At 51.7% G+C, this 17,935-nt stretch overlaps 4 protein-coding genes across 9 annotated transcripts in view; 3 read left to right on the top strand and 1 right to left on the bottom strand.

Annotated features, from left to right (window-relative positions):
- Nucleotides 1-8,571, top strand: part of Ppp2r5d (protein phosphatase 2 regulatory subunit B'delta) — a 23,313-nt gene extending 14,742 nt beyond the window's left edge. For both annotated transcript variants that reach the window (XM_005359733.3, XM_005359734.3), the window contains exons 3-16: nucleotides 3,431-3,623; nucleotides 3,820-4,019; nucleotides 4,106-4,216; nucleotides 4,333-4,425; nucleotides 4,763-4,893; nucleotides 5,013-5,072; nucleotides 5,169-5,277; nucleotides 5,453-5,506; nucleotides 5,863-6,033; nucleotides 6,107-6,234; nucleotides 6,798-6,899; nucleotides 6,983-7,055; nucleotides 7,180-7,296; nucleotides 7,432-8,571. In XM_005359733.3, coding sequence (XP_005359790.1) covers nucleotides 3,431-3,623; nucleotides 3,820-4,019; nucleotides 4,106-4,216; nucleotides 4,333-4,425; nucleotides 4,763-4,893; nucleotides 5,013-5,072; nucleotides 5,169-5,277; nucleotides 5,453-5,506; nucleotides 5,863-6,033; nucleotides 6,107-6,234; nucleotides 6,798-6,899; nucleotides 6,983-7,055; nucleotides 7,180-7,296; nucleotides 7,432-7,569 — 1,680 coding nt within the window. In that variant the 3' untranslated portion in view covers nucleotides 7,570-8,571. The remainder of the gene's footprint in view (nucleotides 1-3,430; nucleotides 3,624-3,819; nucleotides 4,020-4,105; nucleotides 4,217-4,332; nucleotides 4,426-4,762; nucleotides 4,894-5,012; nucleotides 5,073-5,168; nucleotides 5,278-5,452; nucleotides 5,507-5,862; nucleotides 6,034-6,106; nucleotides 6,235-6,797; nucleotides 6,900-6,982; nucleotides 7,056-7,179; nucleotides 7,297-7,431) is intronic.
- On the bottom strand, nucleotides 8,464-10,215 carry Mea1 (male-enhanced antigen 1). 4 transcript variants are annotated; one of them, XM_005359730.3, is made up of 4 exons: nucleotides 10,126-10,215; nucleotides 9,376-9,656; nucleotides 9,188-9,290; nucleotides 8,464-8,843 (listed from the first exon to the last, which is right to left on the bottom strand). In XM_005359730.3, the coding sequence occupies exons 2-4, from the start codon at nucleotides 9,643-9,645 to the stop codon at nucleotides 8,689-8,691; spliced, it is 528 nt and encodes a 175-aa protein (XP_005359787.1). In that variant the 5' UTR covers nucleotides 9,646-9,656; nucleotides 10,126-10,215; the 3' UTR covers nucleotides 8,464-8,688. The 4 variants fall into 4 exon arrangements, with proteins under 4 accessions (XP_005359787.1, XP_005359786.2, XP_005359788.1 ...); XM_005359729.3 differs by having other exon boundaries at nucleotides 10,155-10,206; XM_005359731.3 differs by having other exon boundaries at nucleotides 10,082-10,140.
- Nucleotides 10,216-10,431: 216 nt separating this feature from the next.
- Nucleotides 10,432-16,672, top strand: Klhdc3 (kelch domain containing 3). Of its 2 annotated transcripts, none has more exons than XM_026785554.1 (11): nucleotides 10,432-10,559; nucleotides 12,749-12,961; nucleotides 13,311-13,487; nucleotides 13,601-13,716; nucleotides 13,863-13,934; nucleotides 14,032-14,245; nucleotides 14,318-14,404; nucleotides 14,545-14,653; nucleotides 14,775-14,848; nucleotides 14,957-15,035; nucleotides 16,066-16,672. In XM_026785554.1, exons 2-11 carry the CDS (start codon nucleotides 12,808-12,810, stop codon nucleotides 16,130-16,132), a joined length of 1,149 nt encoding a protein of 382 aa, XP_026641355.1. In that variant the 5' UTR covers nucleotides 10,432-10,559; nucleotides 12,749-12,807; the 3' UTR covers nucleotides 16,133-16,672. The 2 variants fall into 2 exon arrangements, with proteins under 2 accessions (XP_026641355.1, XP_026641354.1); XM_026785553.1 differs by lacking the exon at nucleotides 10,432-10,559 and adding an exon at nucleotides 12,066-12,216 and having other exon boundaries at nucleotides 16,066-16,671.
- A 63-nt stretch (nucleotides 16,673-16,735) lies between these two features.
- Rrp36 (ribosomal RNA processing 36) overlaps nucleotides 16,736-17,935 on the top strand; it is a 6,609-nt gene continuing 5,409 nt past the window's right edge. The window contains exon 1 of the mRNA XM_005359738.2: nucleotides 16,736-17,008. Within this exon, the coding sequence (XP_005359795.1) occupies nucleotides 16,924-17,008 (85 nt within the window). The 5' untranslated portion in view covers nucleotides 16,736-16,923. The remainder of the gene's footprint in view (nucleotides 17,009-17,935) is intronic.

Genomic DNA, 17,935 nt, shown 5'->3' on the forward strand with positions numbered 1-17,935 from the left:
GCCTGTCCTGGAACTAGCTTTGTAGACCAGGCTGGTCTCGAACTCACAGAGATCCGCCTGCCTCTGCCTCCCGAGTGCTGGGATTAGAGCACCTTTTTTCTGAGTGCCCCCCCATGCAGTCTCTACTCTGCTGCTGCGGCTTTACGCAGCGTGCTATGAGAAAGCGGTTCTCAACCTTCCCAAAGCTGGACCCTTTAGTACAGTTCCGCATGCTGTGCTGACCCCAGCCACAGCTCTGGGGACTTCTGTGGAGATAAGAGAAGGCGGGCTTTCAGAGAAGAGTCTTGGTTCCTGTTCACCCAACCAAACACCCATGGATGCTTGTTAGATGCTACTTCTGAGGGTGCCCAGAGGGTACAGATCAGAGCCTTGGCTTTCAAGAAATTCAACATCTAGTTCATTGGTTCTCAACATATGGGTTATGACCACTTGGGGAGCAGAATGACCCTTTCGCAGGGGTCACATATCAGATATCATGCAGATATTTATATTACGATTCATAACAGTAGTAAAATTATTTTTAGGAAGTAGCAGCGGAAATGCTTTTATGATTGGGGGTCACCACAACCTGAAGAACTGTATTAAAAGGTCTCAGCACTAGGAAGGCTGAGCACCACTGGTTTAGTTGAAGGGAATGACAGACACATAAATAGACTCAGCAAGAGTTGTCACTAGGGAGCAAGTGGTTAAAAGACAGTGGAACAGACAAATGGTTAAAGGAGGCTGAGGTGAGCCCCAAGGGCCACCATGAGCTGATACCCTGAAAGGTCCAGCGACTTCCTGGTCTCTGCCGTTTTCAAACAAAGAGGATAGAGGACTCAAAGGAACATTTGAGTGGATTGGCTTGGGAGGCATTCCAAGGTGCATTCGTAGGACCCAGGCACAGAAATAAAAATGATCACAGGTGCAGTAGCAGCAAGAACAGCAAACACTAGAGAACAGTTGCTGTGTGCCAGGTACTCCTTGCTGTCTTTCCTATTGTAGCCCTATAAAATGGGCACTGTCGTCAGCCTGATCTTACAGAAGCTGTGTACTCAGCTAGGAAAGAGCAAGGGCTGAGTCAAGATAGTCCGGCTCAGGGGCTTTACTAAAGGTGTGTGCAGTGTGCGTACACAGGTTCCCAAGGAGGTTAGGAGGAGAGAGCTTCAGATCCCCTGGAACTAGAGTAGAGCTGCCTGATGTTGGTGCTGAGTTCTAAACTCCAGTGCTCTGAATCAGAGGTTGAGAACAGTAACGGCTCAGCAATTAAAAGCACTTCCAGTGTACCCGGGTTCAATTCCCAGCACACACATGGCAGCTTACAACAGTATGTAACTCCTATTTCAGGGGATCTGACACCTTCATATAGACATATATACAAGCAAAATATCAATGTACATAAATTAAAAATAATTTTTTTAAAAAGTAGTGAGTACTCTTAAACCCCAAGCCATCTCTACCACCCCAGTAGTTTGTTGTTTGTTTTGTTGTTTTGGAAACAGCGTCTCATTCTTAGCTTGGGCTGCTTGGAACTCATGGTCATCCTCCTACCTCAGCTTCCCAAATACTAGCTAGTATTACAACTATAAGCCAACATGCTAGGCTTAATATGTTCTGTTTGTTTTCGAGACAGGGTTTCTCTGTGTAGCCCCAGCTGCCCTGGAACTTCTACCATAGACCAGGCTGGCCTTGAACTCAGTACCACCAGCCTCTGCCTCCTGAGTCCTGGGATTCAAGGCCTGCCACCACATCTAGCCGTTAGTGTGTTCTTGAACATTCAGCGCCATAGATGAGAGTTTGGTTGACCTCAGGCAGGGAAGCGAGATACAGGTGACCTTCCAGCCTCTTCTGCTCTTCTTCCCTCAAGGTGTGACCTGCCCCTGAATATAGAAAGGGAGACCCTGGAGTTGGCACACCTTACATTGTCTAGCGACACTGGCTCCTACCGGTCACAACAGGAGGTGTATGGTGCCTACTCTGTCGCCCTTCCCTGTGTTACCAGGATCAAACCTCCAGTCAAACAAACTAGGGTTGTTTGATGCAGAGAGAGCCAGATGACCAAAGTGGACTGAGGCGCTGGACCCACTGACCTGCCTGAGCCAGACTACTGCCTTTCATCCTCTTGTATCCAGATAGAGTTCAGTCGTCTCAGCATTGATTGACTGTTTGCTAGACTGGGGATTGAACCTAGGGCTAGGCAAACACACTGCTGTGAGCTATGTGTTTGCACCTTTTAGCTTTGAGTCGGTCTCCTTGGTTGCTCAGGCCTCCTCCTCTGAATGGCTGAAACCCGTGTGTGCTGCCACGCTTACTCAGTTTAGTGGGGCTTGTTGTTGCTCTGACAAGGTCTTGCTGTCAAGTTGATCCTCTTGTTTCCACCATCCAAATTCAAGCATTAATAGGTGTATATAATACCCAGTTTTTGTTTTTTCTTTATTATTTTTAGGGAGGACAGCCAGAGCTACAGCTACACAGATAAGAAAGAAAGATTGAATGTTTTTATGTGTGTGATTGTTTTGCCTGTCTCTATGTATGTATGTATGTATGCACGTATGTGTACCATAGGCATTTTTGGTGCCCTTGGATCTGGAACAGGAGTTATAGGCATTTATAGGCTGTTATGGGGGTGCTAGGCATCAAACTGGGGTTCTCTGGAAGTGTAGCCATTGCTCTTAACGGCTCTATCATCTCTCCAGCCCAGTCATTCTTCCTTTTGTTTGTTTGAGACAAAGTCTCACTATGCAACTCTGGCTTGCCTGGAACTTTGGAACTTGGTATGTAGGCCAGGCTGGCTTTGAATTCATCAATCTACATGCCTCTGCCTCCCAAGTACTGGGATTAGAGGCATGTGCCATCACCACCTGGCTAGGATTTTTATTAAACTAAATTTCTGGTAAGCTGCTAAGACTTAAGAATGAATTTGTTTGTCTTCCTCTTGAATTGAAGGGTATAGAACATGCAGTAATCTGAAGTATACTCAGTGAATTGTTAGGGATGCCACACACCGGGCTACCTCCCAGATGTCCTCAAGACATAGTGTTTTCATTATTCAGAAGGTGCCTTGTGTCTCCTTAGTCAGCGCTTGCAGCTAGGGTTGAATTTTACCCCCACACTGAGGACTGAATTCAGCCTTACACATACTAGGCAAGTGTTCTACCACTAAGCTAGGTCTTTGGCCCTGCTAACTACTTTTCTGATTTCTCTCACTATCCATCCAACCACTTTGCCTCCTTAAGACGTGAACACTTGGAAGGCTATTGATAACCCAGATAGCAATTCTTGGCCATTGTATTCTGGAGCTATAACCACAGTTATCTCCTGGCCTACCTGGCAGGGACAGCTCACTGCCTCTCTACAAGCACGAACAGACTAGGGATGGGATGGCCAAGGCCAGGGTTAAGGGCATCCATCCCTTACAGAGCTGGCTTCAACAGATCTCTTTTATGTCCAGGCCCAGCCCCAGCCCCAGTCCCAGCCACCGTCATCTAACAAGCGTCCCAGCAACAGCACACCACCCCCAACACAGCTCAGCAAAATCAAGTACTCAGGGGGACCCCAGATTGTCAAGAAAGAACGACGGCAAAGCTCCTCCCGCTTCAACCTCAGCAAGAATAGAGAGCTACAAAAGCTTCCTGCCTTGAAAGGTACCCACAGATGGACAGGGACTGATGAGCTGGGCTTGGGGGCCGTGAAGATTGGTTTAAGAGTCTGTCTTTGGGAAAAGAGTATTCTGTAGACATGGGGTTCAACTGTGACAAGGTGCCAGGGAGCAGGATGGGAGAGAAAAATCTACACAGGCAGTGGGACATGCGTGAAGAATGACTGTTGAGACCTCCACAGATTCGCCAACCCAGGAGCGCGAGGAGCTCTTTATCCAGAAGCTTCGCCAGTGCTGTGTCCTCTTTGACTTCGTGTCAGACCCACTCAGTGACCTCAAATTCAAGGAGGTGAAGCGGGCAGGACTGAATGAGATGGTGGAGTATATCACCCACAGCCGTGATGTTGTCACTGAGGCAATCTACCCTGAGGCTGTCACCATGGTGGGCATAGGGAGAGGATACAAGGGGGAGGGATGGGAGCCCCCAGGGAAGCCCAGACAGTGCTCTAAGTGGGGCTCACCCCTCAGTTTTCAGTGAACCTCTTCCGGACGCTGCCACCTTCATCGAATCCCACAGGAGCTGAGTTTGACCCTGAGGAAGATGAGCCTACCTTGGAAGCTGCCTGGCCACATCTCCAGGTACCACGGCACAGGGACAGGGTGGGTCTGGCTATGGGACACGGAGTCCTTAGGACTGCAGTAAGGGAATCTCCCAGTCCTTGGGTCAGTCTCAGTGAAGCTTCTTTCCTCCACAGCTCGTTTATGAGTTTTTCCTACGCTTCTTGGAGTCTCCAGATTTCCAGCCAAATATAGCCAAGAAGTACATTGACCAGAAGTTTGTGCTTGCTGTGAGTCTGAGCTTTCTGCCCTTCCCATGAACTGTAGTCTCCCATGCGTTTACCTGCCTGTTTTTTCCCTTATTCTGATACACTGGAAGTTCAGCTGTGTCTAGTACAAGGCTTCCAGTGTAACTGGCAGGGCAGGGGTGTCGATGACGACGACAAAGTGTCCCTCTCCACTCAGTGGAGTATAAGCGTGCATACCCAGATAGCAGGTTGAATGAGAGTAATAAAATCACTCTGCTTTTCAGAAACCTAACCCCACTCCCCAGAGAACTTGTGACCCCAGCCCATGCCTTCCTGTCTGCTGCTTCATTGTCTGCCTTTCCTAACCTCCTGCTCCTAGCTCCTAGACCTATTTGATAGCGAGGACCCTCGAGAGCGGGATTTTCTCAAGACCATTTTGCATCGTATCTATGGCAAGTTTTTGGGGCTCAGGGCATATATTCGTCGGCAGATCAACCACATCTTCTACAGGTGAGGCAATGAGCCCAGGCTGGGGAGCACAGCATACCCCTGCCTGTGCTGGGAACAGGAAGGCAGGGAAGACTGCAGAATGCTGGAGGGGTAGTGTCAAGAGGGCCTTCTTCCCTTAGGTTCATTTATGAGACTGAACATCACAATGGGATTGCCGAACTCCTGGAGATCCTCGGCAGGTGAGTGGGGAATGCAGATGCCATGGAAGATTGGGGGATGTGTACACTGGGCTTGAGCATAAGCCTTTGGTCCTAAAAATGTCCCTTGACTTCTAGCATCATCAATGGCTTTGCCTTGCCCCTTAAGGAAGAGCACAAGATGTTTCTCATCCGTGTCCTGCTTCCACTTCACAAGGTCAAGTCCCTGAGTGTGTACCACCCTCAGGTAAGCTGCCTGCCTCTGAAGATCCCTCCCTCCCTTGAGCATCAGGGTTTTCTGCTGACACAGAAGGGTGGTGATGGTAAATCTGCTACACCTCCCCTTCTGTTCTGGGATTTCGTCTCACTGAGTGCTCTCCTCCTGAGAGCTGCGTTTCACTTCCATCCTCCACCTTTCACAGCTGGCATACTGTGTGGTCCAGTTCCTGGAGAAGGAGAGCAGTCTCACTGAGCCGGTAATTTCCTTTCCGGGGCCCCAGTCATCGACAGTGCTTGCCCATCTCGACCTGTTGGTTTTTGTTTCTGTTGTTTGTGGTACTGGCCAGCAAACCTGGGGCATCTCAAGCAAGAGCTTTATGACTGAGCAGTGTCCCTAGCTCCAGTCTGTACCTACTGAGTAGTGCTCTAAGTGGGTGCTCAGGACTGGGTGATGCGGGTTCCTCTCAAGGCAGTCAAAGCCTACATACTGAGGAAACTTTTCTGAGAAGCCATGTGGTTGGTTAGCTGAGGGTAAGTGTGGGACCAGGCAATCCAAAGGCTTCCCAGGGAACTGTGCAGCGTTAGCAATTTTATCCTCACATCTTCTTCACAGGTGATTGTGGGACTTCTCAAATTTTGGCCCAAGACCCATAGCCCCAAGGAAGTGATGTTTCTGAATGAGCTAGAGGAGATTCTGGATGTCATTGAACCCTCAGAGTTCAGCAAAGTGATGGAGCCCCTCTTCCGCCAGCTTGCCAAGTGTGTCTCCAGCCCCCATTTCCAGGTGAGACCAGACCCACTGTCTCTAAAGATGGCAGCACAGGTCTTGAGTGCTGAGTTGCACTTCTCCTTGACAGGTGGCAGAGCGCGCCCTCTACTACTGGAACAATGAGTACATCATGAGCCTCATCAGTGACAATGCTGCCCGTGTCCTCCCTATCATGTTTCCTGCGCTCTATAGGAACTCCAAAAGCCACTGGAACAAGTAGGCCACTGAGTGTGGGCTGATGTGGGACCCGGGTATTCAAAACTGTGGGTGTAGAACTTGAGACAGGGATTTCACCTGGCCACGCAGTAAGCAAAGCCAGTGCCCACTAAATATTACTAAGTGGGTCCTTGAGGAGCTGACTGGCAAGAAAAGGTGCTAATGAGACCTCCTTGCAGTACCACATAGCTGACCTGATTCATAACACAGCTTTGGAGACATTCTAGGCTGGAGGGAACTATGTGATATGCTTAAAGACTGTATAAAAAGTCAAAGTCGTAGAAAGGCTTTCCTGCACAAGGCAGGGTGAGTGTGGTGCCGACAGTCCTTGTGCTATTGGGAGGCCATGGACATGAGCCAAGGCAGGCTTAGGGTGGGGACCACATTTGTAAGGTCCATCAGCTGCTCTTAGTCAAGAGGTAGCTGCTTCTGTGGTGTAGAGATCTGTGAAAAGGACTAGTAGATGGAAAAGCTTTTGGCAGAGACGTGAAAACAAGCAAACTGGGTTGTGGCACGGACGGCAGGCTCTGGCCTCCTGCACACCGTCTCTCTCTGGATGGCAGGACAATCCATGGACTGATCTACAATGCCCTGAAGCTGTTCATGGAAATGAACCAGAAGCTGTTTGATGATTGTACACAGCAGTACAAAGCAGAGAAGCAGAAGTGAGTCTCTCTTTCCCACGAGGATCGTTCCCTTCTACCTCGGCTCACTGTCCCCAATTCCAACCCTACTGTTCCTCCCACAGGGGCCGGTTCCGAATGAAGGAAAGAGAGGAAATGTGGCAGAAGATTGAGGAACTGGCACGGCTTAATCCCCAGGTGAGGCTTTATGCCACTGCCCCGAGCTCAGGCAGTCCTTTTAAGTTGGGGAGATTCTGGAGGAAGAGTGAGGCAGATTGGCTCTGAAGTGCTCACCGTTTGTCCACACCTCTTGCCCTCTCAGTACCCTATGTTCCGAGCTCCTCCACCACTGCCCCCTGTGTACTCCATGGAGACAGAGACCCCCACGGCAGAGGACATCCAGCTTCTGAAGAGGACAGTGGAAACAGAGGCTGTGCAGGTGAGAGGTTACCAGGGGCAGGGGGCAGGTTGGGATAGCAGTCACAGTTCTAGGAGAGAGAGGAGATAGGCCAGCAGAAACAGAGAACTCTTGGGACTGGTCACCATTCCTGGCCTTCTCCCTGTTCATACACAGATGCTAAAGGACATCAAGAAGGAGAAAGTGCTGCTTCGGAGGAAGTCAGAGCTGCCACAGGACGTGTACACCATCAAGGCACTAGAGGCACACAAGCGGGCAGAAGAGTTCCTGACTGCTAGCCAGGAGGCTCTCTGACCCCTCCCTTTCCCACAGGGTTACAGCCCACTCAGCCCTGGGACTCAGCCCGGCCCTCCACCCTCTGCTCCTTATTGGCTGACCTGGGGCACAACAGCACCTCTCTGGCTACTCTAGAGGATGCAGGCACTGGAAGCAGGGATGCCCAGAGTGCTCCCTCTTCACCCCTAAATGTGTTCATGCCTCCCTGTGGCTAGTACAGACAGGCTGAGCACTGAGTGCTCAGTGCTTAGACAACCTGGGGGTGCCTGTCCCCCTGCTCCTAACCCCACAGCTACCTGAAACTGTTCTGAGAAACACAAACACAGGAATCACATGCTCCTCTCCCCTGCATCCTCATCTGAACTTGAGGTGTCTCTCCTCTCCCCTGCAGGGTAAAGCAGGAGACTGTCACCAAAGTTACATCAAGCTCCATTGGCCCTGGAGTGAAGAGCTGGAGGGGACTAACCCCCAGCAGCACAAATAGGCCCCTAGCCCTAGCATTATGCAGGCAGGGGTGGTGGTGTATTATTCCCTTTATCCTCTGCCTAACCAGGACAACACAGAGGCCAAAAAAGTATGTTATGGACACTAGATGAATATAGGGCCCAGTGGACCAAGATGGGGAGAATGAACCATCTACCTTGCCCCTCTTTGGCAAGCAGCAGTCCTGGGATCACAAATACAGAAGGGACCACCCTGTGGCTGACTGCTTTCTTTGTGCTGTTGGTCCCAAAGCTATAAAGAGGGAAGCAGGAGCAGTGCCCCGAGCATGGCTCCCTGTGACACCTATTTATTTCCTTCTTCATGCTGATGCTGGGCAGGCCCTCACCTGTACCCTTTGGGCACTCAGAAAAGCAACAAGTGGGGAGGGCTGGACCAGGTTTCAGGGGCACAGGCAGTGCGGCTTTTGGCTGTGTACATAGGGTGCTTTATTCTCCACAGAGTGATACATGCTACGGTAGGTTGGGCTCGGGCCAATGTCCCCATATGTACAGAACCGAATAAAGTGGGTCTCTGAGAGGTCTGGTCTGCCTTGATGTGAAAGGGACATGGGAAGGTGTGTTAGAACCCGAGCGGTGTCTGTCCTCTGCTGGTCTTGGCTTGGAATGTAGGGAGGTAAGGCAGCTCTCCGTGTGGTTACTTCCAGGCAGGGGAGGCCTGCCGGGCTTGGAGGGCTTTCTGTACCACCACATCTTCCCACTGAGCATCCGATATCTCCCGAGCCCAGGCAGGAACCCCTGGTGCAGGCAGGCTTACTCCAGCCATGGTCCTTTTCACCAGCTCTACGTGTTCTGAAAGCACAGCCACAGGCTGGTTAGGGGATAAAGACAACAGGGCCTGTTCCCTCCCTATTTCTTCCATCAACCCAGAACCCTTGACTCATGGAGTCACCAATTCCACATTATTGCCAAGCCTACCCATTCCCAAATCTAGCTAAATAGCATTTCACAACTAGAAAAAGATGGAAATAATGAAAAAAAATAGCATTTCACCTACATTCTGAAGTCTGCAAACATTTGTTAGCACACTTCCTTCTTTTTATGGGTAAGATGGTCCTCTGTTACTCTTCTTACTGGTTTTAATCCAGTCTATTTCCTTCTTAAAGATTCCCAAATGAAAGGATGAGCTTTTTTACCTGGGTCCATGGGGATAGAGCTGTGGCTGCTCAATGCTGCGGCCCCCTCCTCATCTTCATCCTCACTATCTAATGGTGGGTCTGGCAAATGATGCCCCAGGGCCTGCAGAACCGGAGAGAAGATAGTTTGCATCCAGCTTTTGGTACATTCTGTTTCACTTGCTCAGGAACAATTCCCTCCACCACACCTGGATCCGATCTAGAATGTCAGCAGCTCCATCTTCTCCCTCACCCACTGGTGCCAGTTCCACCTCTTCTTGTTCAGGGTCTTGATTGAGGGGTTGGTAGGAGTAGCCTGCTGGGCCTGCTCCTGTTTCCTCCTGCTCTTCCTCGGGTTCTTCACTGCTCCAATCCCCAGTTCCTTCTGTAGGACCCTGATGTGGCCCTAAGTCCTCAGTTTGGTTGGGGAAGATACGTTCAGGGCCCATGGTGTCTCCCCCTAGAACTACTGCTGCCATCCGGGCAGGGGCTGCAAGGACAGAAAGGCAGGATAGGGACTGGATGAAACCGAGTCCGCTTTCAGCCCGCGATTTGCAGTCTCCTTTTACATTCATAAAACCCACTTCCCTCTCTCAGGGTCTTGTGTCTTCCTCCCCTCTCCCATCTCTCACGCCTGCCCGTCTTAAGTCAAGGTTCTCAGAGCCCACCAGTCTCTGACTTTCCCGATTTCTGAATAAACAGACACCCGGAGGGCTTCGGAAGAGACCCTTTCCAGAACCTCTTCCCCTCCCGTCACGCCCCTCCCCGGTTTAGTAACTGCAGGTCGCCAGACTACCCACGAGAGCGCGTCCCCGCCCCTGATCCCCTCTCTCCGGGGTACCACAATACCGCCTGACAAGCGCCCTTCAAGCCCAGAGGTGCCCCTTCAATGGCCCCAGCTGCAGCGTCCCCTACCCGCCCCCACTCAGTCTCGGCGTTGGTGTTTCCTCGCGCCTCACCCTCTCAGAGCCCACAGCAGAACCCGCACCTTCACTTCCGGCGGGGCAGGACGTGCTGTGGCTCTTAGTCCTCCAGCCCCGCCCCGTGCCCAAGACTGACGCAAGCGAGGACGAGAAGTCAACCTCTTGCCCCGCCTCCGCCATCCCCTGCCCAGACCACAAAGAACTACATTACCCAGTGATCCTTCGGATCGCGACGTGGTCTGCGCATGCGCACCCCCTCCAGGCTCCCAGCCCGGAGGTAACTTGTGGACTACAAGTCCCCGAAGACGTCGGGCTCAGGGTTCCCACTGCACGTGCGCGTCCCGCTGCCCGCCGGAAGGACAGAGCCTGGCAGTGTTTATCTCGTTGGGGACCGAGGAATCGGTTGGCGCGCAACTGGTTGTAGGCTGCCAGCAGCGCGAGGAACCGTGGCCCCACCCCGGCCCGGCCTGGCAAGTAGCCTGGGATGGGGTGAAGGAGGAGAAGTATTGGAGGGTCTGGCGACGCCCATGCCTACCGCTGGTGTCACGGGGGGAGGGGCTGAGAAGGATGAGATGGGGGTGGGGAGGGAGCTAGGGGGATGCTGGGAAAGAGGAGTGTTAATGGACTGCGAAAGGTTTGGGGGAAATGGCCTGGAGACGGGTGGGAGAGACCTGGTGGCTGGAGGAAGCGTTGAAAGAAACTGGGCGAGTGGGTTCTGAAGAGAATCAGGAAGCTGGGCATAATGGCAGGGGGAGGGGGACAGTGTCTGGCGTTGTGGGGGAGGGGCGGATGAGAAAGGTGGAATGAAACAGAGTCGAGTCATACTCGGAGAGAAACATCTATGGTTGGAAGGGGACAATGAACGTTTTCTTCCCTTCGTGGAAGTAGACGAATGAGCTCTAGTGTGGACCTTGGACTGATGGGCGAAGGAAAGACAAGAGAACCGCAAAGCTCTCAGGAGATGAAGAAGGGAAGGGTCGCAAGTGGAGGGAGTAATTTGCAAGGTGTCACGGAGGGGGAGCGTACATCAGTGGATGGAAGGTTGAAAATGTAGTGGTGGAGAATGCGGGAGACCCAGAGATCCTGTTAGCCCCTGCCTTTGAGTTAGCCGTATGAAGACGGTGGGAGTCTTTATCCATCTCTCATTGGGATTGATAGTCTCATCTGTGCATGTTCATTTTTTCTGGACTTATTTCAAGGAAGAGTGATGATAGGTTCTCCTCCTCCCCCGTCCCCCAGGTTTTTTTTTTTTTTTTTTTTGAGACAGGGTCTTACTACGTAGCTCTGGCCAGCTTTGACCTCATCTACATCCCCCGGCCTCCCCAGGGCTGAGGTATTAAAAGCATGCCCCCCAACCACACCTTAAAGCTTTCAATGTGCTTTCTCTGCCAAGCACAGATTGAGAGGATTGAGAGTAACTTTTGGCAGCTGCTATCTCAGGTTGAGAGAGGTGGCTCTTTAAAGCATACAGTGTAGGGTTGGGGAAGTTGGATAGGTAGCTGTGTCAAGCCAACTGAAAGGCATGTCTGTCTCTTGCAAGGGAACCTTGTTTTTCCTTGTTGCCCCCTCTCCCCACCCCCTGAGGTTCTGCCTGTTTCTTCTTTCTACCAATGCTTTTTGAATAGGGAGTAGATGATCTGCCCAAACTCAGCAGATATCTGCTGGCAAAGGCATTGCCAGTTGCCAAAGGATTTAACCTGAAAGAGCCCTCAAATGTGCCCATTATCACTAGGCTGGCAAGCTGTCTTTAAGAGGCTGTCTCATGCTTGGGACCTTCCTCTTGTCCTGCCCAAAGGCATTTCTCCTCTCGTCCTCTTTCCAATGTAAAACCCGCCCCATCCCTCCTTTAGATACCTTAACAAAGGAAGAGCTGCTGGAAGTGGCTTGTTCCCTATGATAGACAACCTGGGCAAGTGGCAAGGGAAAAGATTCCTCTTCCCTACCCCAACCCCCAACATACACTTTTCTGGCTTCAGTTTCTAGTCCTGGCAGCAGACGAGCCACAGCTGTCAAGGGGACTCCTCGTGCCCGTGGCACCCTGGGTGACCCCGGGACAACGGATCAGCTTGACAAGAACTCCCCGTGAGGGGCTAATCAACCATGGTTACATGGAGTTCCCTGTCCTAGGTAGGGACACTATTCCACTTTAAAAGCCTGAAAGCTTTTTTTACTTTACAGTACCCCTGCCAGCTCTCAGTGGACTGGCTGTGGCTAGCTGAGCTATTAATAGCTGTGAGGATTTTGAGATCCCTACCTTTAAGAGATGGAGGAAATTCTTAGAGAGGTGGCAGTAAGCAGAGCCAGAAGCTAGAACACATCCAGTATGGGCAGGGGTTCAGAGGCTGGGGGCTTGGAGCTTGTTCCAGGCCAGGGACAGGGTGGAGTTGACATGAGTAGGGGTAATCATGACCACCAGCTTCTGAGCTGGCAGTCAGGTGAAGGTGGCCCCACCCTTCACTGTGGGAGAACATAGCTTCTTGACCTCTGTAGCTCCCCTGGGACAGAGCCAGCCACCTGAGCTGTGACTAGTGTCCCTGTAGAGGGGTGGTGTGGGAGGGCCACTCGGGTGACACTTGGAGGCAGAGACTGGTCCAGGGCAGCCGCACTGAGCCGAGCAGAAGTCTTGTCTGAGGAACCTGTTGCCCCGACTTGTGTACAGGTAGCAGAGGCAGCAGGCCGTGCCGGGGGGGCATGTTCCTGTAACCTGTGACCCAGGGGATGTTACGGTGGACAGTGCATCTGGAGGGCGGGCCACGCAGGGTGAACCATGCGGCAGTGGCTGTTGGGCACCGAGTGTACTCCTTCGGGGGTTACTGCTCTGGTGAAGACTACGAGACACTCCGTCAGATAGATGTGCACATTTTCAATGCTGGTAAGCCAATCCTGGTACCTTTGTTGGGTTTCTACATCAGGGGAGGTAGTGGGCAGCTGAATAAACTTTGGTGGTGGTCTCTGTGTAGGTGGGGAGTTGAATAAGAATGTTTGGTTTGTGGGCCGGGAGGTAGTGGCACACGCCTTTAATCCCAGCACTCAGGAGGCAGAGGCAGGTGGATCTCTGAGTTTGAGGCCAGCCTGGTCTTACAAGAGCTTGTTCTAGGACAGGCTCCAAAGCTACAGAGACACCCTGTCTTGAAAAAACAACAACAAAAAAATGCTTGGTTTGGGATAAGGTGGCAGCCTGCAGGGAGGTTCCCAAAGGCTGAGCAGAACTGTGCCCACAGTGTCCTTGCGTTGGACAAAGCTGCCCCCAGTGAGGCCTGCCATCCGAGGGCAGGCTCCTGTTGTGCCCTATATGCGGTATGGACACTCAACCGTCCTCATCGATGACACCGTCTTCCTTTGGGGTGGGCGCAATGACACTGAAGGGGCCTGCAACGTGCTCTATGCCTTTGATGTCAGTGAGTATGGGTCTCAAATGATGCCTTGGGGCTGGGGGAGTATTGGAGAAGGGAAGGCCAGAATTAAGGTGGGTATGTCACCTGACCTTACTTACTTTTACTTCTTTTAAAAGATACTCACAAGTGGTCTACACCCCGAGTGTCAGGAACAGTTCCTGGGGCCCGGGATGGACATTCAGCCTGTGTCTTGGGCAAGATCATGTACATTTTTGGGGGATATGAGCAACTGGTAAGTCTGGAAAAAACCATGGTTTTATACCAAAAAGAAGAGAGGAAAATTTAGCATGGTGGAATAGGCGGCTTTGAGAGGAAGGGTAGAGGGTCAAGGAGTTAACCATTGACGCGCCTGTTTCCCTCCTTTCTCTCGTCACTCAGGCAGACTGCTTTTCCAATGACATTCACAAGCTGGACACCAGCACCATGACATGGACCCTTGTGTGCACAAAGGTCTGCCCTTTGTTCTGTCAGATTCTAGGAAGTTAAATTAGTTTTTCCTCTGTGAACCCATGTTGACCCTCTTCCCCATCTCTCTGCTCTTGGCTAGGGTAACCCTGCACGCTGGAGGGACTTCCATTCAGCCACAATGCTGGGCAATCATATGTATGTCTTTGGGGGCCGTGCTGACCGCTTTGGGCCATTTCATTCCAACAATGAGATTTACTGCAACCGAATTCGAGTCTTTGACACCAGAACTGAGGCCTGGCTTGACTGTCCACATACTCCAGTGCTGCCTGAGGGGCGCAGGAGCCATTCAGCCTGTGAGTGTCTGTTATTTTCTTGTGGACCCCCTGTGCAACCCCATCCCTCTTGACATGTCTTTGCCCTTCCAGTTGGCTACAATGGGGAGCTGTACATCTTTGGTGGCTATAATGCAAGGCTGAACCGGCACTTCCATGATCTCTGGAAGTTTAACCCTGGTAAAAAGCATTACCCTTAGGGGAGGGACAAGGAACAGTTGAGGTGGGAGGGAAAGAATAACCCTGGGTGAGGGACTGGGTTGGGCTGTGTGTGGTGTCTAGATTGGCTAGATATTGAACCTCTGTGAACTTCTCTTTAGGGTCCTTTACCTGGAAGAAGATTGAACCAAAGGGGAAAGGACCATGTCCCCGCCGGCGCCAGTGTTGTTGTATTGTTGGTGATAAGATTGTCCTCTTTGGGGGTACCAGGTTAGGAGAGGGGAGTACTCAGGAGCGGGCCTACGTCTGTAACAGAAGAGAGGGAGGCATCTGAGTAAGGGGTCTTGTGGGTAGTTGTACCACCTCCTTCTTCCTCTTCCTGTCTCTACAGCCCCTCTCCCGAGGAAGGCCTGGGAGATGAATTTGACCTCATAGATCATTCTGACTTACACATCTTGGACTTTAGTAAGTACTTTTTTCTGAAGTGCTCCTATTCTCCGCTTCTCTCTCTGGGTAGTGACCAGGGTAGGACCTTTCCTCTGCTCTGACCGTCTTTCCACGCTTCCATTAAAGGCCCTAGTCTGAAGACTCTGTGCAAACTGGCCGTGATTCAGTATAACCTGGACCAGTCCTGTTTGCCCCATGATATCAGGTACAGCAAGTGGTTGCAGAGGAGGGGTTGGTTGAGGGTGCAGGACCAGCACCGGTGTCTCAGTATGCAGAAGACAGACATTTCTGTGTGCTGGAGAGGAAGGTTTGTGAGAACAAGGGCATAAAGGTGCAGCCATCATGTGACAGCTGTCAGCTGTATGAAGAAAACCTTTGAGTTTTTGGAGCCATGCTTAGAAGCTTTGCTTCCTTGTACAGTTTGTTTTGGTGCTGTACTGAGAGTGGTTGGATATATCTCAGGGTTGACTGCCAAGTAGAAATTTGAAGAGTTGTGGACCCCACCCCCCACCCCAGTTCCAAAATTGAGAGAGGTCCTGGGTTCTTGTCTCTGAATTCCATTATTGAGTTATAATCAAACCCCTAATGTCACTCATGAATCACTTACTCTTGGTTATTTTGAAATGGTCCCTACTCGAGCCGAGCTTATCCGTTGACCTGATGAGTCCCAGGCTGACTCTAGATTGACACAGGTGCAGGTGCCTTCCTGCTGAGCACCTGGCTGAGCATCTCAGAGTGGGGAGTGTTTCTTGAGTCTTTGTGGAGTGGAAGAGCTGCTCAAAGCATACTTTTAATTTGCTGGGGCAGATGGGAAAGGTCTTAGGCCCTAAAGTTTAGGGAGAACATGAGGGAATCACGACCTTAAGCCAGTGGAAATAGACAGCAAGAAGGGTGCTCCTGTGGGATGAGGAGGAAGGGCTGCTGGGCTGGGTCTGTGACGAGCAGGAGAGATACGCTAGGATGTTTACTGAGATGGGTACACATAATCCAGGTGCTTGGACTCAGGAATCTGTATAAACATAAACAGGATATCCGCAAGAGCTTGGAGGTGTATGAGTAGGTGGTGTTGGATTTAGGGGTGGGTGGGGTCTGGTGGTCAAACCCAAAAGGGCTGTAAGGAAGAGGTAGCTGTGGGAAATTGGAAGGGCTGCTGTGTTCAGGCTTTGTCCAAAGAATTCTGGGCTTGCCATAGAGACTATCTCTTGTGTCTTCTCTGCCCGTCTTTGGCCTTCCAGATGGGAGCTCAATGCCATGACCACCAACAGCAATATCAGCCGTCCCATTGTCTCCTCCCATGGATAGGAAGAAGGTTCTGCTGCCTCCCCTCCTGAGCCTGCTCTTGTCTCGTTGCCCCTGCCCGTCTCACCTGCCTGCCCCTTTGGACCCTGGACTCAGTATACCTCCACGTGGAGTTGATGGACTAGAGGTGTTTTCTGTGCTGTGAATTCAGTGGGGAGTTGTTGGGGGGAGGGCCATTCTCCTCCCTTGGGCCGAGGGCCCCTTCCCTTGGTGCTCTGTTCCCATTCACCTCCCTTCCACTGCTCCTGGACCTTTGCTCTGACCCAGGCCAGCTGGGTAGCCAGGCTGTGCTGGAAAGGGACAGGAGTGGGGAGAAGGAGAAGCCAGCAGTGTCGGAGCCTCAGGAGCTTCCCTCTCCCCGTGACCATCCCTCTTCCTGCTTGAGCATCCGCCCAGGAGCTGAGAGGAGCCTCAGCTGTTGGCATGAAACCCTCCCTTCCCCGGCTCTCGGGGGTGGGGACCAACAGACAGCTTCACCCATCCTCGAGCTGTTGTACCCCCGAAGATCAGCCAGCTCTGGTTTTATAAAACGCAAAGCCTCTAAACGTGTCGTGTTTCTTTGGACTAAGATGGAATTGGTAGAGGGGCCATTTCAGGTTCTGGCTTCGCAGCCTCGCATTTGAAGAAACCCAATGGCACCAAGTGCCTAATCCACCCGAGAACCTAGGTCTGACTTCTGCAGAGCAGCGCTTCTGCCAGGGTCTTTAACCACATTGGCTCAGGCTTCCGGAAGGGGTGGGGCTTGGAATAGCTGCAGTGAACGGAAGTGGTGTCTTCTACGGACTACGCGAAACATGCCAAAAGCTGGCGCTAGGGCTAGGTCCCAAGGTTCCCACGGAGCCATGCAGAGCGGGAGCGTGGCAGACGACCAGCAGAAGGGTGAGGGCCTGGGGTTGGCGGGAGCGTATCGCATTCGGCTGCGGGAACGGAAAGCCACAGAGCCCCGCAGTAGGCGGGTGAGAGGGAGTGCTTCCGGCATTACGACTTGGAGGGAAGTTTCTTGGTTTTGTTTTCTTTAGAGCGTGGTGGGAAAGGGATACATGGAGGGTGTCTTAAGGTGTAGTCCTGGTCGAGTTCGAACTCTTGGCAGTCCTGTCTTCTCAGCCTTCCAAATGCTAGGATTCTAGGCATAAGCCTCCAGGCCTGGCCTGGTTAGTTTCGTAACAGTAGGATGAGGGCTCTTCCTAGAAGGCTGAGTAGAGCGGGATGTAACAAATCGAGCCTTCATTGCGCTGTATGCATGCACTTGGAGATAAAGAATAATCAAACAGCAAAGCAAAATGTTCGTTCTTATGCCACTTTCCTGTAAGAAAAGGTATTTAGAGCCGGGCGGTGGTAGCAAACACCTTTAATCCCAGCACTTAGGAGGCAGAGACAGGCGGATCACTGTGAGTTCCAGGACAGCCAAGGTGGTTGCACAGAAAAACCCTGTCTCAAAACAAACAACACTGGCGTTTAGGCAGGCGGGTTAGCGCACTGCAGCTCTGCTTCCAGCACTCCCGAGACAGGCTACCAGGTTCGTCGCACCAAAATGGCCTGGTCTCTGTTGAGTTTCGGGCTAGCTGAGCAAAATACAAGCCACTGGAGAGCTTTTGAGTTCAGGGGTGACATGATAATTACTGTGAGAAGTGATACTTTTTAGTGTGCAAAAGAAATGGGCTGTGGTAGGGGCTGGAGAGATGGCTCAGTGGTTAAGAGCGTTGCCTGCTTTTCCAAAGGTTCTGAGTTCAATTCCCAGCAACCACATGGTGGCTCACAACCATCTGTAATGAGGTCTGGTGCCCTCTTCTGGTCTGCAGGCATACA

Source organism: Microtus ochrogaster, linkage group LG2 (assembly GCF_000317375.1).
Source record: "Microtus ochrogaster isolate Prairie Vole_2 linkage group LG2, MicOch1.0, whole genome shotgun sequence".
NCBI lineage: Eukaryota > Metazoa > Chordata > Mammalia > Rodentia > Cricetidae > Microtus > Microtus ochrogaster.

Excerpts from the sequence above, each read along its gene's own strand:
- Mea1 (XM_005359730.3), bottom strand. The coding sequence starts at position 9,645 with ATGGCAGCAGTAGTTCTAGGGGGAGACACCATGGGCCCTGAACGTATC. Across the intron at positions 9,291-9,375 it reads ACATTCTAGATCGGATCCAG|GCCCTGGGGCATCATTTGCC; the intron begins GTGTGGTGGAGG and ends CCGGTTCTGCAG. Across the intron at positions 8,844-9,187 it reads CTCTATCCCCATGGACCCAG|AACACGTAGAGCTGGTGAAA; the intron begins GTAAAAAAGCTC and ends CTGTGCTTTCAG.
- Klhdc3 (XM_026785554.1), top strand. The coding sequence starts at position 12,808 with ATGTTACGGTGGACAGTGCATCTGGAGGGCGGGCCACGCAGGGTGAAC. Across the intron at positions 13,935-14,031 it reads GGACCCTTGTGTGCACAAAG|GGTAACCCTGCACGCTGGAG; the intron begins GTCTGCCCTTTG and ends GCTCTTGGCTAG. Across the intron at positions 14,405-14,544 it reads TCTCTGGAAGTTTAACCCTG|GGTCCTTTACCTGGAAGAAG; the intron begins GTAAAAAGCATT and ends ACTTCTCTTTAG.